Below are 26112 nucleotides of genomic sequence, written 5' to 3'. Positions count from 1 at the left end.
CCTGCTTATTTCACTCAGCATCAGTTCATGTAGTTCTTTCCAGCTTTTCTGAAATTGTCCTGCTTATCATTACTTATAGAACAATAATATTCCATCACCAACATATACAGTCATTCCCCAATTGATGAACATTCCCTCAGTTTCCAAATTTTGCCACCACATACAGAGCAACTATAAAAAATTTTGTTTTTTTTTTAATATATTTTATTTGATCATTTCCAAGCATTATTCGTTAAAGACATAGATCATTTTCTTTTCCTCCCCCCCCACCCCCCATAGCCGACGCGTATGTCCACTGGGCATTAGATGTTTTCTTGATTTGAACCCATTGCTTTGTTGATAGTATTTGCATTAGAGTGTTCATTTAGAGTCTATCCTCTGTCATGTCCCCTCAACCTCTGTATTCAGGCAGTTGCTTTTTCTCGGTGTTTCCACTCCCATAGTTTATCCTTTGCTTATGAATGGTGTTTTTTTCTCCTGGATCCCTGTAAGTTGTTCAGGGACATTACACCGCCACTAATGGAGAAGTCCATTACATTCGATTATACCACAGTGTATTAGTCTCTGTGTAAAATGTTCTCCTGGTTCTGCTCCTCTCGCTCTGCATCACTTCCTGGAGGGTGTTCCAGTCTCCATGGAACTTCTCCACTTTATTATTCCTTTTAGCACAAGAGTACTCCATCACCAACATATACCACAGTTTGTTCAGCCATTCCCCAATTGATGGGCATCCCCTCATTTTCCAGTTTTGGGCCACCACAAAGAGCGCAGCTATGAATATTTTTGTACAAGTCTTTGTGTCCATTATCTCTTTGGGGTACAGACCCAGCAGTGCTATGGCTGGGTCAAAGGGTAGATATTCTTTTAGCACCCTTTGGGCATAGTTCCAAATTGCCCTCCAGAATGGTTGGATCAGTTCACAGCTCCACCAGCAATGAATTAATGTCCCTATTTTGGCACACCCCCTCCAGCATTCATTACTTTCCTTTGCTGTTATGTTAGCCAATCTGCTAGGTGTGAGGTGATACCTCAGAGTTGTTTTGATTTGCATCTCTCTGATTATAAGAGATGTAGAACACTTCTTCATGTGCTTGTTAATAGTTTTGATTTCTTTATCTGAGAACTGCCTATCCATTTCCCTTGCCCATTTATCAATTGGAGAATGGCTTGACTTTTTGTACAATTGATTTAGCTCATTATAAATATGAGTAATTAAACCTTTGTCAGAGGTTTCTATGAAGATTTTTTCCCAATTTGTTGTTTCCCTTCTGATTTTAGTTATATTGGTTTTGTTTGTACAAAAGCTTTTTAGTTTGATGTAGTCAAAATTATTTATTTTACATTTTGTGATTCTTTCTATATCTTGCTTGGTTTTAAAGCCTTTCCCCTCCCAAAGGTCTGACATGTATACTATTCTGTGTTTACCCAATTTACTTATGGTTTCCTTCTTTATGTTTAAGTCACTCACCCATTTTGAATTTATCTTGGTGTAGGGTGTGAGGTGTTGATCTATTCCTAGTCTCTCCCACACTGTCTTCCAATTTTCCCAGCAGTTTTTATCAAATAGTGGATTTTTGTCCCAAAAGCTGGGATCTTTGGGTTTATCGTATACTGTCTTGCTGAGGTCGCTTTCCCCCAGTCTATTCCACTGATCTTCCTTTCTGTTTCTTAGCCAGTACCAAATTGTTTTGATGACTGCTGCTTTGTAATATAGATTTAGGTCAGGGACTGCAAGGCCCCCATCATATGTGTTTTTTTTTTCATTATTTCCCTGGATATCCTTGATCTTTTGTTCTTCCAAATGAACTTTGTTATGGTTTTTTCTAAATCAGTGAAGAAGTATTTTGGTAGTTCAATGGGTATGGCACTAAATAGATAAATAAGTTTGGGTAGGATGGTCATTTTTATTATATTGGCTCGTCCTATCCATGAGCAGTTAATGTTTTTCCATTTGTTCAAGTCTAGTTTTAGTTGTGTGGCGAGTGTTTTGTAGTTGTGTTCATATAGTTCCTGTGTTTGTCTTGGGAGATAGATTCCTAGGTATTTTATTTTGTCTAAGGTGATTTTGAATGGGATTTCTCTTTCTAGTTCTTGCTACTGAGCAGTGTTGGAGATATATAGAAAAGCTGATGATTTATGTGGGTTTATTTTGTATCCTGCAACTTTGCTAAAGTTGTTGATTATTTCAATTAGCTTTTTGGTTGAATCTCTAGGATTCTTTAAGTAGACCATCATGTCATCCGCAAAGAGTGATAACTTGGTCTCCTCTTTGCCTATTTTGATGCCTTCAATTCCTTTATCTTCTCTAATTGCTACTGCTAGTGTTTCTAGTACAATGTCAAATAGTAGAGGTGATAATGGGCATCCTTGTTTCACTCCTGATCTTATTGGGAATGCATTAGTTTATCCCCATTGCAGATGATATTAGCTGTTGGTTTTAGATATATACTATTTATCATTTTTAGGAATGACCCTTCTATTCCTATGCTTTCTAGTGTTTTTAATAGGAATGGGTGTTGTATTTTATCAAAGGCTTTTTCTGCATCTATTGAAATAATCATGTGATTCTTGCTAGTTTGCTTGTTGATGTGGTCAATTATATGGATGGTTTTCCTAATGTTGAACCAGCCCTGCATCCCTGGTATGAATCCTACTTGATCATGGTGAATGATCCTTCTGATCACTTGCTGGAGTCTTTTTGCTAGTATCCTATTTAAGATTTTTGCATCTATATTCATTAGGGAGATTGGCCTATAGTTTTCTTTCTCTGTTTTTGACCTGCCTGGTTTTGGAATCAGTACCATGTTTGTGTCGTAAAAGGAGTTTGGTAGAACTCCCTCTTTGCTTATTATGTCAAATAGTTTGTATAGTATTGGGATGAACTGTTCTCTGAATGTTTGATAGAATTCACAGGTGAATCCATCAGGCCCTGGGGACTTTTTCTTAGGAAGTTCTTTGATGGCTTGTTGGATTTCAATTTCTGATATGGGATTATTTAGGAATTCTATTTCCTCTTCTGTTAGTCTAGGCAGTTTGTATTTTTGTATATATTCATCCATTTCTCCTAAATTGGTGTATTTATTGCCATATAATTGGGCAAAGTAATTTCTAATGATTGCCTTAATTTCCTCCTCATTGGAGGTGCTGTCCCCCTTTTCATCTTTAATGCTGTGAATTTGCTTTTCTTCCTTCCTTTTTTTAACTAGATTGACCAGTACCTTGTCTATTTTGTTTGTTTTTTCAAAGTACCAGCTTCTTGTCTCATTTATTAAATCAATAGTTCTATCACTTTCGATTTTATTAATTTCTCCCTTAATTTTTAGGATTTCTAATTTGGTTTTCTGCTGGGGGTTTTTAATTTGATAGCTTTCCAGTTTTTTCATTTGCATTTCCAATTGATTGATCTCTGCTCTCCCTTGTTTGTTAATATAAGCATTCAGGGATATGAATTTACCTCTGATTACCGCTTTGGCTGCATCCCAAAAGGTTTGAAAGGATGTTTCGCCATTGTCATTTTCCTCGATGAAATTATTAATTGTTTCTATGATTTCTTCTTTAACTAAACGGTTTTGGAGTATCATATTGTTTAATTTCCAATTGGTTTTAGATTTGGTTTTCCATGTACCATTACTAATCATTATTTTTATTGCCTTGTGATCTGAGAAGGCTGCATTCATTATTTCTGCTTTTCTGCATTTGTGTGCTATGTTTCTGTGACCTAATGTATGGTCAATTTTTGTGAATGTGCCATGTGGTGCTGAGAAGAAGGTGTATTCCTTTTTATCCCTATTTATTTTTCTCCATATGTCTATTAATTCTAATTTTTCTAAGATTTCATTCACTTCTTTTACCTCTTTCTTATTTATTTTTTGATTTGATTTATCTAAATTTGATAATGGTTGGTTTAAGTCTCCCACTAGTATGGTTTTATTGTCTATTTCTTCCTTCAATTCTCCTAGTTTCTACATTAGAAATTTGGGTGCTATATTATTTGGTGCATACATATTGATTAATGATATTTCCTCATTGTCTAGAGTCCCTTTTAACAAAATATAATTACCTTCCCTATCCCTTTTGATCAGGTCTATTTTTGCATTGGCTTTATCAGATATCATGATTACCACTCCTGCCTTCTTTCTATCAGTTGAAGCCCAGAAGGTCTTACTCCATCCTTTAATTCTGACCTTGTGGGTGTCAACCCGCCTCATGTGTGTTTCTTGAAGACAACATATGGTAGGGTTTTGGATTCTAATCCATTCTGCTATTCGTCTACGTTTTATGGGTGAGTTCATCCCATTCACGTTCAAAGTTATGATTGTCATTTGTGGACTCCCTGGCATTTTGATTGCCTTCCCTAATTCTAACCTTTTCTTCTTCGGCTCTACCTTTTAGTCCAGTGATTTACTTTGAAACAGTCCCCCTTGTCCCCTCCCTTGATGTTTCCCTTTTTAGTCCCTCCTTTTTTGTTCCCTCCCCCTGCCCCCTCTCTTTCCCTCCCTTTTTGTTCTCCCTCTCCCCCTCCCCCCCTTGGTTTTCCCTTCTCCTTACCCTTGTTGGGTAAGATAGAATTCAAGATCCCAATGGATCTGGATGTTTTTCCCTCTCAAAGCTGATTTCCCTGAGATTGAGGTTTAAGTAACCCCCCCTCTTCCTCTCCTTCTTATAGGAGTTTTCTTCCCCTCCCCTTCCCATGTGAATCTTTGTGTGAGAATGATTATTCTATTTGGTCTTTCTTTACCCCCTATTTATACATTACATTTTCCCCACATGTTAGTATACATAGGTTGATATAAATGTAGTCCTTATAGAAGAGAGTTTGAGTAAAAGAAGAAGATAACATTTTCCCCTTTCCTTAATATTTACCTTTTCAGGTATTCCTTGCTCTTTGATTTTCGGTATCAAACTTTCCACAGAGCTCTGGTCTTTTCTTTGCAAAAAGTTGGAAGTCTTCTATTTTGTTGAATGCCCATACTTTCCCTTGGAAGTATATAGTCAGTTTTGCTGGGTAGCTGATTCTTGGTTGGAGACCCAGCTCTCTTGCCTTTCTGAAGATCATGTTCCATGCCTTACGATCATTCAGAGTAGAACTTGCAAGGTCTTGGGTGACCCTGATTGGCATTCCTTTATATTTAATTGTCTTTTTCTGGCTTCCTGTAGGATTTTTTCTTTTGTTTGATAGCTTTGGAATTTGGCAATTACATTCCTGGGAGTTGTCTTTTGGGGATTTAGTGTAGAAGGTGTTCTGTGAGCTCTGTCAGTGGCTGTATTGCCCCCTTGTTCTAGAATCTCTGGGCAATTTTCTTTGATTATATCTTGTATCACCATGTCCAGTTTGGTGTTTATTTCTGGCTTTTCTGGGAGTCCAATTATTCTTAAATTATCCCTTCTCCCCCTATTTTCCAGATCTATCACCTTGTCGGTGAGATATTTTATGTTCTCTTCTAATTTCTTGGTATTTTGGCTTTGCTTTATTGATTCTTGCTCTTTTACACGATCGTTGTCTTCCAGCTGCCTGATTCTGGCCTTTAAAGCCTGGTTTTCTTTTACAGTTTGGTCAAACTGGTTTTGTAGATGCGTGAATTTCTTTTGCATTATTTCCAACTTTTCCTCCCAGAAGGCTTCCATCTTTTTGGTCATTTCTGATTCAAATTCTTCATAGGTTTGTGGAGAGTTTCCATTTCCTTTGGAAGGTTTTGGAGCATTTTCTTTTATATTATCTTCTGTCTGCTCTGTATTTTGTATTTTGGCTCCATAGAATGTGTCCAAAGTCGCCCCTTTCTTCTTATTTTTCTTGGTATTTGGGGGCTTCTGTGGTTCTGTGGAGTTTGCCATTTCTGAATGTGGAGGATTAGTTTTTCTTGTCTCTGTCTGGTGTTCAGAGGCTTTAGTCCTGGGCAGATGGTTCTATGAGCTTTCCCTGGGTTAAACTGAATATGCCTCACTGGAACTGGAATGGAAGGGTCGGACCACGAGGCCACACTCTCCCCCCGGCTCGCATTCCGGAAGTTGCCTTCAGAATCGCTGGCCATGAGGCTGTTTCATCGGCCTGTGGGGGGATGGGCTGCAGCTAGCCCAAGCTCCGAGGGCGAGGACTTTCACTGAGACTTGGATAGCAGGATCCAGCCCGTGAGGCTGTCTTGCCCGCCCTGAGGGTTGCTGTTGTTTCGACCAGCTCTCTGCAGCGGAAGCCCCAGGCAGTAACTTTCACCGGGACTGTAGAAGGCCCTGAGGGTTCTGCTCTCTGAGCCCGGCCAGGCTGCGGCTTCCGGGAGCCTTGGACTCTGCGCTCCTACCCCTGAGGTCCGAGTGATCTCGGGTTCTGGCTTTTAAGGGGAGCCGTACCTTTTGATCCGGGTCCAGGTCCAGGAGGAGGGTTCCCAGGGTCTGTGCTGTTGATCGTTTTGAATTTCGGCGCCTTAGGAGCTTATCGTTTGAGATAGGTCGGGAAGGGTTTTCAGGAGATCTGAGCTTTAGCTTTCTCTAAGCCACCATCTTAACCGGAAGTCCCTATAAAAACTTTTGTACAAGTAGGTCCTTTCCCTTCTTTATAATCTTGTTTGAATACAGAACCAGCAGTGGTATTATGGGATTAATGGCTATGCACAACTTTATAGTTCTTAGGGCCTAGTTCCAAATTGCTCTCCAGAATGGTTGGATCAGTTCACAACTCCATCAACAATGCACTAGTTTCCCAAATTTGCCTATGCTCTCCAAAATGTATCACTTTCATTTACTGTTTCATTGGCCAGTCATATAGGTGGGAGGTCATACTGTGGAAGTGTTTGCATTTCTCTAATCTCAAATGATTTAAAACATGTTTTTATATTATTATTGATGGCTTTATTTTCTTCATCTGAAAATTCCCCATTCATATCTTTTCACCATTTGCCAAATTGGAGAATAACTTGTTTTCTTATACATTTGAGAAATGAGACTTTTAACAGAGAAACTTGTTTTAAGCTCCCTCCCCCTTTGTTGTTCCCTTCTAATCTTGTTTCCATTGTTTTTGTTTCTACAGTTACTTTTTAATTCAAATGAAAATTATTCATTTTACATGTTATAATTCTCTCTTGTTTGGTCATAAATTCTTCCCTTCTCCATGCATTTGGGAGGTAAACTACTCTGTATTCTTCTAATTTATATTATCACTCTATATCAAAATCATATAGCCATTTTGACCTTATCTCAGTATAGTATATAAGATAAGTGATGATTTTTGAGTGACTTTTTAAATTTGTTTTCCATTTGACCAATTGTAGTTTCTAAAGTATTCTTTTCATCAGTGAGATTTTATGCCACTTTTTTATATAGCTCCAATTTTGCCTTTCTAGAAGTTCTTCTTCAGTGCATTTTTGTATATCTTGTCCCATATAGCCAATACTGCTTTTCAAAAGAGTTCCTCTCTTTGAATTTTTATACATCTTTTACCACTTTTTCTATTGTGATTTTAAAGGTATTAATTTCTTCAATATTTTTGTACCTCTTTTACCAATGTATTGACTATTTTTCATGATTTTCCTCTATCACTCTCGTTATTTCTCCCAAATTTTCTTGTAGCTTCTCTTATTTGATTTCTAAACCTCTTATTGAGCTTCCTCCATTAATTCATTTTTGGGGAAATTGAGAGTAATCCCTGTTTTTATTGGGAATTTGGGGTTCAGCAGCATTGTTTTTTTTTTCTGTTACCAAAATAGCTTTCAGTATTGTGTTTCTTTTTCTGTTATTTGCTCACTTCCAGCCCTTTCCTTTTCATTTCAAAAGAGGTAGTTAGCCCTTTGATCCAGCCATAGCACTGCTGGGTTGATACTGTAAATCTTGAAATCTCTCAGACTTGTGAATGTTAAAAATTTCCCCATTGGGGAATTCTTAATTGGAACAAATTCCCTACTGAGAAACATTCCCCATTTTGATGTGAGAACTCGCCAGAATCAGAAATGGGAGGACCTCTACTCCAACTGTACTTAAGACTGCTTTAGTGGAGAAAACTCCTTACTATGGGAGGACCCCTACTCTACCTGTACTTAAGACTACTTTAGGAGAGAAAACTCCTTGCTAAACAATGAAAGTACTTGGACCCATGCTTATAATAAGGCAAGGAGTTCTTTGAGCCAGGCCTGTTTTTAGAATTGATACAATGGGATGCTAGGTACCTAAAAGGGTCAGGCAAGTTTTCTCTTGATGAGATTAGTTGACTCAGCTGTGTTTTCTCTACTTCAGACTTACTGAGGAGATTGGTTGACTTAGCAGGAATTTAGATGGGCAGTCCTTTGGAAAGCATCTACAGTGATTGGAAGATGTAGGGACTTAGGGGAGGTGACATGGGAGAAAAAACCCTATATAAGAAAAGGCAGGATCTCTTGAGGATATATCCTTTTGGGAGAATTCCTTTTGGAGGATCTCTGATGAGGACCACTTGGGAAGAATCTCTTGAGAGAAGCTCTGGAGAAGGGAAGCTCTTGGAGGACAATCTCTAAGGAGGTCTTGCTGGAGCTCCTCTAAGGGGACTCTGTCCCTCTGGAGGCTCTGGAGAGAGGCCCTTTGGAACAGTCTCTGGCGGGAAGGCTCTCTGGTGAAGTCAGCTGAGATGGAGCTGGCCTGGTGTCACTAGAATCCTTGTTTAGACAGACCTTGTGGTGAGTGTTAAAAGACTGACTGACTGATTCTCTTAAGACTCAGGTCTAGGCCATATTTGCTTGAGGACCTTCATAATTATTTCTTTCCTACTCTTTCTCTAATTCCTCATTATATTATTAATTAAACATCTCGATAAAACCCAACTGACTTGGGTATTTGAATAATTGGGAATATTTCCCTGGTGACCACCTTATATTTGATTTAAAACCAAGACACTGTAGTGAAACATATTTTCTGTGGCCAAATTTACTCACCCTTTCTTATATCTATCACAATTTATATCTTCCACCATTTTGGCTCACTACAGTTTAAGACCTCATCCATTTTAAATCTAACAATACCCCCAAAGAGATAATAAGGAAAGTCTTGTACAAAAATATTCATAGCTGATTTCTTTGTGGTGGCAAAAAAAATTGGAAAATGAGGGGACTCCCTTCAATTGGGGAATGGATGAACAAATTGTGGTATATGTTGGTGATGGAATGTTATTTTACTCAAAGGAATAGTGAACTGGAGGAATTCCATGTGAACTGGCATGACCTTCAGGATTGATTTAGAGTGAGGGGAACAGAACCAGGAGAACATTGTACACAGAGACTGAGACACTGTGGTACAATCAAATATTATGGACTTCTCTATTAGTAGAAATGAAATGATCGAGAACAATTCAGAGGGATTTATGAGAAAGAATGCTATCCACATTCTGAGGAAAAATTGTGGGAATAGAAACACAGAAGAAAAACAATTGCTTGACCATATGGGTCAATGGGGATATGATTGGGGATGTAGACTCTAAATTATCACCCTAGTGTAAACATCAGTAATATGGAAATTTTTGATCAAGGACACCTGTAAATCCCAGTGGAATTTTGCACTGACTACAGGAGGGGGGTGAGGGAGGTGAGGGAAAGAACGTGATTCATGTAACCGGGGAAAATATTCTAAATTAACTAATTAAATAAAATTTAAAAAATAAAAAGACAGTTAAACTTGGAATATGTATCTGTGATGAATGGAGCGCTGTTCTCAGTTTCAGATTCTTTGTGCAGCTGCCTTCAGAGTATACTCTCTGGGGATCTATCTTCTTTCAGTTCTTTAAATGTGGGATCATGCAAACAAAGGTGTTTTTAATAGTCTTCTGATGTAAATTCTGGTTTCTGAGTAAACCCAGCCATTTCCCCCCACTTTGAACTGTGACCAGGGAGAGTGCTGCTCCCCAACCCCACTCCTGGGGCTACAAGCACTCCTGTCTGCTAGCACTCCTCCACCTTGAGATCTCCCCCACAGACAGGGATCAGTTTCTGAATATGAGCAATGCAACAGGAGAATTGCCTTCATTGTCAGCAAAGGGATTCCTGTAATCTCCTTCTGAGCAACTGTCTGATCTCTCACCCCCTTATTGACTGGGGATGAATGCTCCAGAAGCCTTTCCTGATGTTTCAGTTGTGGACAAGTCCTTTTGGCTTGATGCGGTCTGCCCTAGTGCACTGTGCTCTACTTCCACCTCCACCTCTGTACACATCATCTGTCCTGCAGGTCTTCAAAGTCATTTTGTGCTGGAAAATCATTTGTTTGTCTTTTTTTGTGTGATATACTCTTCCAGAATTCATTTTAGGACATTGTATCAGGTTTTTGGGTACAATTTGATAGAGATCAGATGAGGGATGTGTATCTTCTCCACCATCTTGACTCTGCCCTTGGCTTCTATTCTTATAAATTTGAATTATTGGAAATTGGAAATGAGACCCTTATCAGAAGAATATGAAGCAAAGATTTTTTCACTCCAGTAACCCGATTCCCTTCTCATTTTACCTACATTGGTTTTGTTTTGGAGGAAAAAAAAACCTAATTTTAAATTTGCAACACGTGGTCCATTTAAACTTGCTGTCCTATCTATCCCTCATGTGAACATGAACTGTCCCTCTGTCCATTAAAATGAAAGAATCAATTTTCCTGATAACTCTCATTTCTTTATATCACCTTTTAGGTAGCTAACTCATATACCCATTTGGAGTTTACTTTGTTATGCCAAGCAAGATATCAGTCTATCCCTAGTTTCTCTTGGACTAATTTTCAGTATTACAAGCAATTTTTGTCAAGTAATGAGTTTGTACTCTTGAAACTGGATTAACCTCATTTTACATGTGAGGAAACTAAGGCAAAAATATAGGATATGGCAGGGCCATGATTTGAACACAAGTCTTCTGACTCCCAAGTCCACAATTTTTAATACTGCCAGAAAAAAGTATAGTAGAGGTATCCTCAGTTTTCCTCTGAGGAAGGACAAGAACAGGGCCACCTGGAATAATGGTCATAATCATGATAATTGTCACCACAATAACTAGCATTTAAGAGATCTTCAAGATTTACAAAGCATTTTCTCTCATTTGAATAACATTTGTAAGGCTCAGACAATTGGGTATCTTTCCCTTCTGTACAACAGCAGGGAGCTCCAACTTGAAGACCTTCACCCTCAACTTCACCATCACCAACATGTTTTACACAACAACGATGAGTCAAAGGCGTTCCAACACATCCGTGCTACTGAATTTATCCTGCAGCACCTGGTGAGACTCCCCCCTCCCCAGTCCCCCTCTTCCTCCTTGCTTCCATGCTGCTTTCCTCATCCCTGGGTATACAGACTTCCTCTAGCCAGGTACTCAGAAGTTCCCTTCTCTCTTTTTGTTTCCAGTTCAAGGTATTGTTTGAAAGAAGCAGCCTTGGCTCTCAGTATTCTGGATGCAGTGTGACCTTGCTGAGGTGAGAATCTTGAAAGCCATCAGCTCAAATAGCAGGGACAATAACATTCCCATTTGACAAAGATCATACACAGGCTGCTTCTTCTTCCCAATAACAATTCCTTCTTTTCCAAGCTGTAAAGGATTAACCCCCCCCCCAACCAACAAGCCATTAGAAATATTGTGGGCACCTTCTACCCTTTCCCTGGTGGAGAAAAACTTCTTTTCCCATAAGTCTTCCAAAGACAAGGTTGTTACTCTAATCACTTTAACTTTATAACTCCACATGAAAGAAATAACATAGGAGGCACCAACAGAGTTCTTAGAAAATAATTGATTAGACCATATCAACATTCACTGTCTCTAGAATCATAGGATTATAGAATGGAAGCTTAAAGAGATAATAGAGGACATGAACCACTCTCTTCATTTACAGATTAAATAACGAAGACCCAAGGAGATTCCAGTGACTTTTCCAAGATCATAGATACTGTCAGATCCAGAATTTGAACACACAGTCCCTTTGATTTTAAATCCAGTGGTCTTTCTACTACTCTAAAGAAACTACTGAAAATAATATGATCCCATACACACTTGTAAACATAGATGTGAGTGAATTTACACAGCACAGCCAATTTCATTGCAGCAGATCAGAGTGCTGAGCTTGCAATCAGGAAGACCTTAGTTCAAGTTCTCTCTGAGACTCTTAGCAGCTGTGTGATCCTCAGCAAGTCACATAACTTGTCTTTGCCTCAATTTCTTCATCTTTAAAACGAGAAGGTTGGTTTTGATATTTTCCAGTGTCATTTTCAGCTCTCAAACTACAATTCTCTCCAAACCATTGTTCAAAGTGGGTCACTTCTTTCAAGAGTGTTTTCTGAATAACTAAATTTCGTTAATTAAACTACTGGTGTCAAATTCAAAAGGAAACAGGCCACTAAATTGTACATCAACATCCCTGTCCCCTGCATATTGACTCAGAAAACTATGCATAGTTATATATTTCATCATGAACACTTTAAAATTAGAGAGGAACTACTACACTTTAGTCTTGTTCAGGTGATTTTTCAGGAAGGGCCATGTTTTGATATCTCTTGCCTAAATCCTCAATTTCTAGGTCTATGAATAATGGGAAAGCAACAGGAGTTGAGGTAATATGTTCTTATCAGGAAGTTTTATCCATCCCTGTCTTGGACAAAAAGAAGATTTACCAAAAGCTGAGTCAACAGACTAATGGAATAACAAAGTTGGGATCTTATATTCTAGATAATGAAAGCCTCTATGTGGACGGTGAGTAGCCCAAATTGGGACATTCATCTTTATTTTTCTAGGTGGTTCCATTTCCAGAAAACAACCCACCTACCCCAAATTCTTCTTTACTTTTAGACCACCTTCATCTTCATGGTTTTTTCTATCCCTCCTGGGAGGCTGGCCCACAAAGTGGTGACAAATACAGAGATGTGGGGGTTTACTTCTAAAAATCATAAGCGGCTCGATTTTTCTTAGGCTCCTTAAACAAAGATGTATGCCATCAATCTCCCTTCCTCTTGATTGAGGAAGTGCCTTGAATAATAAAGTGCCATTTTACCAACTATGTGGGCCCCAGAACACCTCTCCATTGCTTCAACGTTTTCCCAGATACCCTACTAAAAGATTTATATGTTCTCTCTCTCTCTCTCTCTCTCTCTCTCTCTCTCTCTCTCTCTCTCTCTCTCTCTCTCTCTCTCTCTCTCTCTCTCTCTCTCTCTCTCTCTCTCTCTCTCTCTTTCTCTCTCTCTCTCTCTTTCTCTCTCTCTCTCTCTCTTTCTTTCGCTCTGCTCCTCTCTCTCTTCTTGCCTCAACCATTACTTTTCCTTCTCATATCATTTCTCCTTCATCTTTTTTCTTTTTTTATTCTTCTCTTTTCTCTATTTCCCTCTCCTCTTGTCTTCACTTCTATTCTGTCCTATTTTCTTTCATTCTGTTCTGTTCTCCTCTGCTCTCCCCTCCTTTCATCTCTGTTTCCCTGCCTGCTTCCCTCCCTTCTTCTTCTCTTCCCTCCCCTTAATCTCCCCTTCTCTCCTAATTTCTTTCTTCCGTCTCTTTTTCTTCTCCCCTCCCCAACTACAGGGTATAACCCCCAGATGCCAACCCTCTCCACAAACAGTGAGTTTTCAATTTCTTAATTTCTCTATTTTCTGGGATATTACAATGAAAAATATATTTTGCCTTTTTTTTGGAAGGAGGGGAATAGGGCAGAGGGGAAAATGAGTTTGGGGGTTCAGGATAAGGTATGCTGTTAGAAATGGCCACTTTATTCATATATCTATAGGGGTTATTTTGCTACTCAAAACATATCTAACTTGTTCAAAAAGGTAAAAATTAACCCAATAGGACTTGGAAAGCAGGTTACCCCTATCCCCTTCTTATTCAATATTTAGAGCCAAAGTTTGTGTTCTATTTAACCCTGGTACACAGAAGGCATCTCCAAGCATTTCAGGGAGTCTTGTTGCCCCTCCTGTATAATCTTCATTCAGTAATATTATCTAATGGTTTTCTTTTTTTTTATTTAATTTAATTTAATTTTTTTTTTGGTTACAATACTCACTTCATTTCCCTCCCTCCCCTCCACCCACCCTTCCTGCAACAGACTTGCAATTTCATTGGGTATTACTTATGTCCTTAATCAGAACCTATTTCCATGTTATTGTTTGCACTAGGATGTTCATTTAGAGTCTACACGCCCAACCATATCCCTTTGACCCATGTATTCAAACAGTTGTTTTTCTTCAGTGGTTTTACTCCCACAGTGTTTCCTCTGAATGTGGATAGTGTTTTTTTTTTTTTTAGGATAACTGTGAAGTCCATTACATTCGATTTTACCACAGTGTATTAGTCTCTGGGTACAATGTTTTCCTGGTTCTGCTCCTCTCACTCTGCATCAATTCCTGGAGGTTGTTTCAGTCCCCATGGAATTCCTCCACTTTATTATTCCTTTTAGCACAATAGTATTCCATCACCAACATATACCATAATTTGTTCAGCCATTCCCCAATTGGAGGGCATCTCCTCATTTTCCAATTTTTGGCCACCACAAAGAGTGCAGCTATGAATATTCTTGTACAAGTCTTTTTCCTTATCTCTTTGGGTACAAACCCAGCAGTGCTATGGCTGGATCAAAGGGCAAACAGTCTTTTAGCACCCTTTGGGCTTAGTTCTAAATTGCCCTAAGAAATGTTGGATCAATTCACAATTCCACCAGCAATGCATTAATGTCCCTGGTTTGCCACTCCCCCTCCAGCATTCATTACTTTCCCTTACTATCATGTTAGCCAATCGGCTAGGTGTGAGGCAATAACTCAGAGTTGTTTTGATTTGCATTTCTCTGATTATTAGAGATTTAGAGCAATTTTTCATGTGCTTATTAATACTTTTGAATTCTTTAACTGAAAATTGCCTATTCATGTTCCTTGCCCATTTATCAATTGGAGAGGATGGCTTGATTTCTTGTAAAATTGGTTTAGCTCTTTATAAATTTGAGTAATTAGACCTTTGTCAGAGGTTTTTGTAATGAAGATTGTTTCCCCCAGTTGGTTGCTTCCCTTCAAATTTTGGATGCATTCATTTTGTTGGTACAAAAACTTTTTAATTTGATGTAACCAAAATTATTGATTTTATATTTCGTGATTTTTTAATGCTCTTGCTTGGTTTTAAAGTCTTTCCTTTCCCAAAGATCTGGCAAGTATACTATTCTGTGTTCACCTGACTTGCTGTTAGTTGTTCTTTGAATGTTTGATAGAATTTATTTGTGAATCCATCTTGACCTAGGGATTTTTTCTTAGGGAGTTCTTTGAAGGCTTATTCAATTTCTTTTTCTGATAATGGGTTGTTTAGGTAATCTATGTCTTCCTCTGTTAGGCTAGGCAATTTTTATTTTTGTAAGTATTCATCCTTTTCACCTAGACTGCCATATTTGTTGCCATATAATTGGGCATAACTTTTTTAATGATTGCCTTAATTTCTTCTTCATTAGAGGTGAGGTCTCTTTTTTCATCTTGGATATTGTCAATTGGGTTTTCTTCTTTCCTTTTTTTAATTAGACTGGCCAGTATTTTGTCTATTTTGTTTGTTTTTTCAAAGTACCAGCTACTAGTCTTATTTATTAAATCAATAGTTCTTTGAATTTCAATTTTATTAATTTTTCCTTTGATTTTTAGGATCTCTAATTTAGTCTTCATCTGAGGATTTTTAATTTGTTCACTTTCTAGTTTTTTAATTTGCATGCCCAATCCATTGAGCTCTGCCCTCCCTAATTAGTTAATGTATGAACTCAAGGATATAAATTCCCCCCTGAGTACTTCCTTGGCTATATCCCATAGGTTTTGAAAGGATGGCTCATCATTGTCATTTTCTTCAATGAAATTATTGTTTCTATGATTTGTTCTTTGATTTTGGAGTATTGTATTGTTTAATTTCTAATCAATTTTTTATTTACTTCTCCATGTACCCTTACTAATTGTTATTTTCATTGCATTGTGATCTGAAAAGGTTGTATTTATTATTTCTACTCTTTTGCACTTGTTTGCAATGTTTTTATGCCATAATACATGGTCAATTTTTGTGAATGTACCATGTGCTGCGGAAAAGGTTTATTCTTTTTTGTCCCTATTTATTTTTCTCCACATTTCTACCAACTCTAATTTTTCTAAGATTTCATTCAATTCTCTTACTTCTTTCTTATTTATTTTTTGGTTTGATTTATTTGGTTCTCATAGGGGAAGGTTCAGGTCTCCCAGTAATATAGTTTTTCTATCTATTTCATCCTTGAGCTCCACTAGTTTCTCCTTTAGAAATTTGGATGCTATACCATTTGGTGCAGACATGTTGAGTACTGATATTTCCTCATTATCTCTACTGCCTTTTATCAGGATGTAATTACCTTTCCTATCTCTTTTAACTAGATTTATTTTTACTTTGGCTTTGTCAGATATCATGATTGTGACTCCTACCTTCTTTTTTTCAGTTGATGCCCAATATATTTGGCTCCATCCTCTTACTTTCACCCTATGCGTATCTATCTTCCTCATGTGTGTTTCTTGTAGACAGCATATGGTAGGATTTTGGATTCTAATCCACTCTGCTCTAAGCTTGCATTTTATGGTTGATTTCATTCCATTCACATTCAGAGTTATAATTACCAGATGTGTATTTCCCAGCATTTTGATTTCTACTCCTAGTCCTGCCTTTTCTTCTTTCACTATTTCCTTCTACACCAATGTTTCTTTTTAATCAGTCCCCCTAGTTCCCACCCTTATTTTACCTCCCTTTCTTCCCCCCTTCTCTTCTTATTCCCCTCCTTGTTTTCTTTGCATTCTTTTTAAAAATACCCCCCACCCTCTCCCGCACTTATACTGCTTCCCTCCCTACCAGTCGGTTTGTTGCCCTTCTATTCCCCTATAGGGCACAAATCTATTCTCTGCCTCAATGGATTGGATTGTTCTTCCCTCTTTAGGTTAATTTCAATGACTTGAGTATTTCCTATCTTCAACCTTTTTACCCTTCAGTGTATTGATGTTCTCCCCTCCCCCGCCATGAGTTTTTTTTTGTTATATATCAGTTCATTCCCTTTTGTTTCTTTTTGCATTTCTTTTATTTAACCTCTTTTTTAGCTTTATTTGTGTACATATATACACATGTAATGTATTTATATCTATATACCTATTTATGTCTTGTGATTTCATCCTTTACAGTTTGTCACTGTTCCCTCTAAGTATAGTTCTTCTAGCTTCCCAGGTGATAACAACAGTTTTTAAGAGTTACCAATGACCTCTTTTCTTATAGTGATATATATCATTTTAACTTATTGAGTCTCTTTAAAAAGGGTTTTTAATTGTTTTGTTTTTCTTTTTTCCCTCTTTTTAAATTACCTTTTGATGATTCTCTTGAGTTCTGTGCTTGGACATCAAATTTTCTGTTCAGGTTTGGTCTTTTCTTTATAAATTCTTGGGATTCTTCAATTTTGTTGAATGACCATATTTTCCCCTGTAAGAATATAGTCAGTTTTGCTGAGTAGTTGATTCTTGGTTATAGACCTAGTTCCCTTCCTTTCCAGAATATCATATTCTATGCCTTTCGGTCCTTCAGTGTAGATGCAGCCAGATTCTGTGGTTTCCTTACTGTTGTTCCATGGTATCTGAATGACTTCTTCTTGGCAGCTTGTAATATTTTTCCTTTGGTCTGATACTTCTTGAATTTGGCTATAACATTCCTGGGTGTTGTCAGTTGGGGATTGAGTACAGGAGGTGATCTGTGGATTCTTTCAATCTCCACTTTTCCCTCTTTTTCTAGAACATTGGGGTAATTTTCTTGAATAATTTCCTGTAGTAGTGTGTCCAGGCTTTTTCTTTTGTCATGGTCTTCTGGTGGACCAATAATTCTTAAATTGTCTCCTCGAACGATTTTCTAAATTATCTGTTTTGTGAATGAGATGCTTCATATTTTCCTCAATTTTCTAATTTTTTGGTTTTGTTTTAAGTTTCCTGCTACCTTGTGAGGTCACTTAATTCTAATTGTTGTATTCTGGTTCTTAAAGACTGGATTTCATTCCTGGATTTTTGATCATCCTTCTCCTTCTGGTCTGATTTTCTTTGGAGGTCATCTTTCATCCTCTGTGCCTCATATGACTCTCATCTCCTTTGCCTCATCTTTCACCACCTTTGCCTCATCTTTCATCTCCTTTGCCTCATTTTCAATCTGGTTGATTTTGGCTTTCAAGACACTATTTTTTGTTTCCAGATGACTTATCTTAGTTTTTAATTTTTTTTACCAATTGTCTTTAGCCCTCTCTTAATTGTGTTTTGAATTGTATTTTTTTTGAGTTTTTTCAAAGCCTGTATTCAATTCGCTGGGATTTCTGATTCATCATTTGCTAATCCCTCCTCCTCTGTTCAATTTGCTCTTTGTTCATTGCCTGTATAGAAGCTGTCTATTGTGATTTCTTTCTTCTTTTTCTGTTGTTTGCTCATATTTACCCCTTCTTTATTCCCGGTATTTGTCTGTGCTTGTGCTCCTCTCATTTTTTTTTTGTTTTGGGGTTTTCTGTCAGTCTCCCCACTTGGAACTTTGACAGAAGATCTCTCTGTACAGTCTGTGGGGGAGGGGTGTTGGATTTTGAGCTTCCCTGTCCTCTGGAGGTTTTTGATTGGATTAAAGTCCAGCAGTCTGTGGAGGAGGGGTGTTTGAGCTTGGGCTTCCCTGACATCTGAAGACTTTTGATGGGATTAAGTTCAGCTGCATTGGGCTGGATGTGGTCTGAGGCCAAAACCTCCTGGAAGGCTGGAGCAATATGGAGAATCTCCAGCTCTGTGATCAGGCTGCCAGCTCTGTTGTGCTCCCTCTCTAGCTCCTTCCCCACTGCCTGCGTTCCACGCTATAAGCCTGGCAGAGCCCTGTCTGCAATGTACACCCTCCAGACAAGCCCCTTTGCCTGCCTAGAGGTTCCTGTTGCTGCTGGAGGCTTAGCGCTCTAAGTAGGGGGGAGGGGTCCTGGGATGGATTGTCCTTCTGCCTTCACCCTTGAACCTGAGTGATCTTGAATTCTGGCTTTTGGGGAGCATACCTTTTGGATTGAGTCCAGCTGGAGGGTTCCTTGTCTCTGTGTTTTTGTTAGATTTGATTTTCAGTCCCCTAGGAGCATTCAGTTTGTGATCGGTAAGGAAGGGATTTCAGAGATCTGAACATTCTCTGCATCTAAGCTGCCATCTTCACTCCACCCCCAGGAATGGCCAATGGTTTTCAATAAAAATGTTTTCATTCTTCCCTGCTTCAATAATTACACTTTTGAACCCTGTCTGTTGTTCAATCTTCATTATCCTCTGGCACTGAAGATGGAAAATGAGTGATGGTTTACTTCCTCCCCTGAAAAGGTTTAATTAAGACTTGAAGGGGTCCCTGAGGACATAAAGCAGAAAATGGGAGAGGATAAGAGAAATGCACTTGTAGGTGTCCAGTATGACAATTAATGTAATAATCCTTTCTCACAGGGACCCTGTATTCTAACAAGGGTGACAACAACTCCAGAGATAAATCTAGGTAGAATATAAACAAAGAATGTCTGACCGCTTTAGCAACAGGCTGCCACTGTCTGTGTGTTACAGACAGATCTGTCCCACTCCCACTCAGTCACATCTTTCTTCTTCTAACTTCTTAAGTTTTCTTAGGAAAGAAACATATCTCACTTTGACCTTTTGCTGGCTCTGCCACTATCAAATTTGATTGGAGGTGTTATTTTATATTGTTAGGATTTGAATATTAGGAGACTTCAGCTGGGTAGCTGTTGGTAATCTACCATCTTGGCTCCAGCTTATTCACATACTTCTACTTTGTGATGTATGGATTCACACTATTTTATAGTTCTATAGTTATTTTGAATGGGTTTTCTTTTTCTATATCTTCCTGCTTGATATTTGTTGGAAAAACACAAAAACTGAGGATTATTCTGTTTTTTTAAATATATCATGACTTAGTTGAGTATTTTAATTGCTTAAATTAATTTTAGTTGATTCTGTAGGGTTCTTTAAGCAGGCCATCATATCATCTGCAAATACTGATCACAGCCCCCCAAGTACTTATCTCTTCACAGTATTACTGTAGCTTCTATTTCTAGAATTATTTCTAACATTAATGGTGATAATAGATGTCCTAATTTTACTCCCAATTTCATTGGACAGACCCTTAAAATTTCTCTGATATATAAATATATATATATATATATATATATATATACACATAGATAGATAGATAGATTGATAGATAGATAGATAGATAGATAGATCTGACTCTTCATCTTGCAAAATGCTATTTACCTCCCATCTCTAGGACTGGTTCTCAATTCACTGAGCTACCCAGCTGCCCCTGAGTGGAAAATCTTTTAAACATGTAACTGTAATCATTTGGCTAATTTTTTATTTAGTATTTTTGTATCAGCAGAGATAGTATGCATAGTCTTTAATTTTCTTTTCTTTCCTTTGTCTTTCCCTTGTGCAGGTAGCAAGACTTTGTAATAACAATAGTTTCAATAGAATTACATATTTCTGGTAATAGTTTATATAATATTGGGATTGATTTTTCTTTGAAGGTTTGATAGAATTTACTTGCAATTTTATCACTAGAAATAAAAGAAAATTATTGAGAGAGTAGCAGGAATGGCTTCACAGAAAAGATGACATTAAAACTGACATTTTAACAAAATTGGATAAATTTAATCATTTCATAGTGGAGGGCTCAAATGAGTCATTCCACACCTATAAAAAAAGTGTGAGGATTCTTTTTGGCCCTATAAAAAATTAACAACTTTATAACCATTTAACCCCTTCCAATTTCCTGTTGGGTGGAAAAAGGGAAAGAAAAAAAGGAATATGTTGGCGATTCAATAAGTAATATGTAGGTAGAACTCATTTCTCATCACTGAAGTATTCTAGAAGAAGAATATACAAATATGGAAGGAGTTGGGGGAGCAGGCATCACTTGAACTTCACTCTCCTCTGAATAGACAAAGGAGGGTTGAATACTTATTCTCATATATACTTTCTCCTGAAACCCCTACACAGAATTGTGCCCTTGCATTCAACTCAGTAGGGAAAGAGGGAGAGATAGTCAAAAGAGATAGAAAGACTTAAAAGTGATAAAAGGTAACATCTAATTGATGAGGGCAACTGACAAGCAAAACAAAACTTCTTCCTTACAAGAATATATCAACTAACGGTAAATTGGATTGATTCCTTCCACATTCATGAAGTGTAGGTGGCAAGGATGAACTCTTCCATTGCTAGGCTAATGGAAAATGGACCATAGTTCTAAATATGCTGTAACTCCATTATCCACCCTTCTGGTCACAGGGCCCAGTGCAGAAAGCAAGGGCAGGATAAGGACCACAGATAGAGAGCCAGAGACCATAATGACTACAACTTGTAGCCCTGCAGTAAGAACACACTCTGTTCTGGCAACAACAACAACCCCAACCACTATGTCTGGTATTTCTGGTTTGGAAAAAATCACTGTGCCTGCTTCCTCTGCCTTGCCAGAGACTATGGTAGCACCAACTGCCTGGTCTGGAGTGGAGATGAGCCCCTCTGAAACTATGCTCATTGCAGAGATCTCAACCACCCTACCTGGGGATGGGACAGGAGAAGGTGTTCCTTCCTACCCAGCTACCGTTGACCCCACAGCATCAACCACATTCTTCTCCTGGACCAATGTGCCTCCAGCAGGGTCTATAAGCTCCTCAGCCACAAGTCTTTCCAGTGTCAGTAGAGAAGATCCAAAGCCAATTCTCTCTCTGGACACATCTGCTTCAGAGATCACATCCATGGCTACTGCAAGGGAAGGGCTGGCCCTAACTGAGTCCACAGCCACAATGGAAATCGGTCGAGGAGCTGAGGCTGAGATTCTGTCCACAAGTGGTTTGCCCACCATCTCAGCTTCCCCTCTCATTCCCAAAGATAAAATATCCACCTGGGCTACCATGACCACTATTGCAGACACAGGTAAGAACACTTCCTTCATTATCTTTCCTGCTGGAACATATAAAGATTAAAATTTAGGCGAGATGGGGAGACTGAGGCAGGTAGAAATTAGTTTCTCTCTGCAAGGAGTATTATATTTTTTAGAGGTTTATTAAAGCCTAAAGATTAAAGAATATACAAGTAAGAAACATGTGCCTAGGCCAGAGGCCTAGACAAAATAACCTCACATCACGCAAGAGACGAGCCTCCTCCAAAAAGGAAGTCCAAAAAGCCCCTCAAAAGCCTTTTCATCAGTTTAAATCCCTTCTCGATCTCGGCCCAGGTGAGATTACGAGGCATTCTGGGGAAGTGGAGCAAAGGCTCATGGGGATTGTAGTCCTGTATTCGAGTCTATTTTTTACATTCCCCCGTGTGATCATTTTGGAAAAATTAATTTTCCCCAAAAGGATCATAAAAACATAATAAACTTAAAAGATTGCAATAGTGTGAGGATAAGAGAAAAAAGAATAAAACCAATAATTGCTGAACACATTGACAAAAAGCCATTAGGGGGCAGTCCCCTTTGGCATAAAAGTATACATACAAATAAATGTTCAATCAACCACACCCAAAGTTCAGTTTTGTGCAACTTGTGGTCTGGAGGCTTCTTCATGGTGGCTTCTCCAACAGTTCAGTTCTGGATTCAGAGAGGTAGCATCTTCTTTACCTAAAATTCTTCTCAAAAGGAATTTAAACTTTGCAATTTAAATAATGATTTTTTTTTTACATTCCCCCATGTTGTGGGTGATTGAAAGATTCGGAATCAGTTAGGGATGCATGGCTGAGGTATGAGGTATATGAATCAATTGGCAAGAGATATTAAAAAGACATCAGAAAATCCAAAAGAAAAGAAAAATTTCTGGATGAAAATATAGACTATCAAAGTCTTATATGTAAAAATTCCAAGTAGAAGAAAAATAAATCTATAACAGGTCCTTCAATCAGGGCCCAATCAAAATGATCTAAGTAATGATGCATTTACCCAGTCAGTGCCAGGACTACAGAAAGGTACCACACTATGAGAGGCAGAAAAGGGGACCAGATTATAGAAGCCAAGTAGGAGCCAAGGTTTTGGGGATACTCATCTTTGAGTATCTTCGGAGTGAGTGTAGATACAAGGAAAGCCTATGTCTTAACACATGTTAAACATAGTAACCTTGAGTCTTCACACTAGGTTCAAGAACTTTGTATTGGCTTAGAAGTGCATCAATCCATCCTAGATTGGCCTTTCTTTGGCCCTATGAAATGGCTCTTGTGTGTAGCTCTTGTCCTGGAATCAGACAGAATCATTAAGCAAAGTCCCATAATTTATTTAAATAATTAGTGGAATCATTTTCATAGTCACAAGCTTTTTAGGGCATGCATTAGAAAATGTATCTTAAACTTGTAGCACTGAAAATCAAAAGGTTAAAGAAAATCTTAATACTGGTGACATGTGCTTCAAATATAAAAAGGAGAGAAAAAATAATTAAAAAACTGAAAAAGTATATTGCAATGCAAGAAAAATATAATAATAAAAGAGCTTTAAAAAATTCAAAAATATAGCCTATAATCATTGACACTCTGTGTCAGTTAAGAAAATATAAAATACAAGGCTTTCTCACCAAAAAATGAGATCCATTTCCTCTTTGTATCTGGCCATGATCACTGTGAGTAGAAGGCAAATGAATTGAACAAGGTTAACAATTTTTTCATCTTTAAAAATACAGTAGTACAAATATGTAGATATCAAAATCCCCAAAATTCTCAATAGCCCAATTAATTACAATAGCAAACAAACACACTTTCATATTTCACATAAGTTGCTGTATGACATTTAAAAAAAAAACCTATGAATTGATGGACATTTGTCACAATTTTTACAAACATAGCAATCTTTAAACCTCGGTAATAAACATATATATATATATATATATATATATATATATTTTTTTTTTTTAAACAAAGTAAAACTCATCTAGGGTTAAGAACATAATCAAGAAATCTATATATCATTCTGGTGCAAGTAAAGTAGTGAGCTGAAGAGTATAAATAAAGGGTGCTCCTTTTGGAGGCTTTTTAAGGGTACAAATGCCCTGAAATTAACTGCCCAACTTCCATTCACATGTGGGAAGGTTGGGGGTTATAAAATACATTTCACTTCAGCTACTAGAATGGGCCTTACCTCGTGGTAGGGGCAGGCAAAAATAACTAGATTGTTAAAAAAAATTCCAAAAATCATATTTAAAAAACCCTTAAAATCAAATCATTTGAGGTATTTAGCACATTAAATTTTCCAAAGGTTGTTAATACAATTATAACCAGTTCTGAAGTCCATCTATCCTCAGCAAAATAGAAAAAAGCTGTTTTTTCATATATGGGCTTATTCACAATAATATTTGTTCAACACAGTTATAGGGGAAAAACAACAGAATTTCAAAACTCAGTACATTCAAATTAAATTCAATCAACCTTCAGTTCTCAATCCAGAAATATATGAACTTAAAATCACAAAGTTATATCTTAAACAAAACAATGCAATAGAATACAGAGATTTTTTTATAAACCATTGGAGTCTGAAATGCCTTAGAATATAGCCTTTAGTCTCTTCAAAGTTCCTTGGGTTTTTGTTTGTTTGTTTGTTTGTTTTTAATTATCCATTTAAATGTCTATTGTCCGAAGGTAGAGTAGTAAAGGCTAGGCTATGGGGTTCAAGGGATCTGTCCAGGGCACCATAGCTGGGAAGCATCGGAGGCCAGATTTTAACTAGAGACCTCCCGTCTCTGGGCCTGGCTTCCAGTTCGCTGGGCCACCCATTTTCCTCCCCAAAGTTAAATCTTTGGGCTGAGTCTGCTCCCAGACAGGCAGGTAAAATCAATGAAACTGCCAGAAGATTCAAAAATCCTTTTAAACAGCCCATTGCTTTTTAGGTTTCTGTTTGAAAAGATGTTTCTGATCTCTAGTCTTTTCTCTCTTTCCCCTCTCTGATCCCGCAGTGGCCAATACCCCCAGCCACGTGGAGGCTTAGCCTAAGGGAAAATTGCCCATCTCCTTTCCCTCTTGTCTCTCCCCTCCGCCCACGTGGCCAATACTGTTACCAGCTGGTCGCAATGAGTCCTGAGCGATCTGCTCCAAGGATCTGGGTGATGAGCCGGCTGGGGTCCCGCTCTTGGGTCTGGGGCACAGAAATAGGCAGGCAGCGGGCCGGTGAGAGGCCAGGAGCTGGAGCGGCTGCGGGGGTGGGCAAGGCCGGGACCAGGTACCAGGTGAGGACAATCAGGACTGCAGGCTGAGGCAAGAAGCGGCGGGACCGAGCCAGGTGGGGTGGGCAGCAGGTCCGGAGCCTGTAGCAGCTTTGCGAGGGTAGAAAACCTTGGCCAGAGAGATATGGCTCAAAAAAAAATTTCTAGGTACTAGCTATTAAAACTGAATTTAAGATCAGAAAAGAAATCAGAAGATTGAGTTTTTTTTTTCCCATTAGGTCGCCATCTATAAAGATTAAAATTTAGGCGAGATGGGGAGACTGAGGAAGGTAGAAATTAGTTTCTCTCTGCAAGGAGTATTATATTTTTTAGAGGTTTATTAAAGCCTAAAGATTAAAGAATATGCAAGTAAGAAACATGTGCCTAGGCCAGAGGCCTAGACAAAATAACCTCACATCACGCAAGAGACGAGCCTCCTCCAAAACGGAAGTCCAAAAAGCCCCTCAAAAGCCTTTTCATCAGTTTAAATCCCTTCTCGATCTCGGCCCAGGTGAGATTACGAAGTGGAGCAAAGGCTCATGGGGATTGTAGTCCTGTATTCGAGTCTATTTTTTACAAATATGGGGTTATATGTTAGTGAAATATAGAGAGGAAAACAGTCATCGCAGTTATAGACTCTGAGTCTGACATGTCCATGGAGGCAGTTAGGCTTATCTTTTATCCCTTAATGACTCATGAAGGGTGTGTGATACAGTAGTAAGAACATGCATTCATGCCAGAGGACCTGGGTTCAAATCCTAGATCTGATATTTTCTTCCCATATAGGGAAGATTGATCAGGAAAGACAGATAATAAGGATGGAGCTTTTAAGGGATGGAGAAGATAAGCCTTTGTTTATAATTCTGATGACAAATTCATTTGGCAGTTGTCAACAAGACACCTCCTGGTACTTTGTGGATAGGATTGAGAACATGTCAAGGGCTAGAGTTATTATCAATCCATTCATACCTGCACTGG

General features: G+C 38.2%; 1 protein-coding gene across 2 annotated transcripts in view; it reads left to right on the top strand.

The window, feature by feature from the left end:
- The window catches only part of LOC130457895 (mucin-2-like), a 131959-nt gene that overhangs the window by 91123 nt on the left and 14724 nt on the right, over window positions 1-26112 (top strand). The window contains exons 10-12 of one of the 2 annotated variants that reach the window (XM_056820604.1): window positions 11078-11201; window positions 11327-11394; window positions 12490-12576. The exons of the other annotated variant lie outside the window; for it this stretch is intronic. Coding sequence (XP_056676582.1) covers window positions 11078-11201; window positions 11327-11384 — 182 coding nt within the window. The 3' untranslated portion in view covers window positions 11385-11394; window positions 12490-12576. Of the gene's footprint in view, window positions 1-11077; window positions 11202-11326; window positions 11395-12489; window positions 12577-26112 lie in introns of those variants that run through there. 2 annotated transcript variants of the gene reach the window in all.

Source organism: Monodelphis domestica, chromosome 3, assembly GCF_027887165.1.
Source record: "Monodelphis domestica isolate mMonDom1 chromosome 3, mMonDom1.pri, whole genome shotgun sequence".
NCBI classification, from domain to species: domain Eukaryota; kingdom Metazoa; phylum Chordata; class Mammalia; order Didelphimorphia; family Didelphidae; genus Monodelphis; species Monodelphis domestica.
The sequence above is the reverse complement of the archived record's forward strand: the minus strand, read 5'-3'. Positions and strand labels throughout refer to the sequence as shown.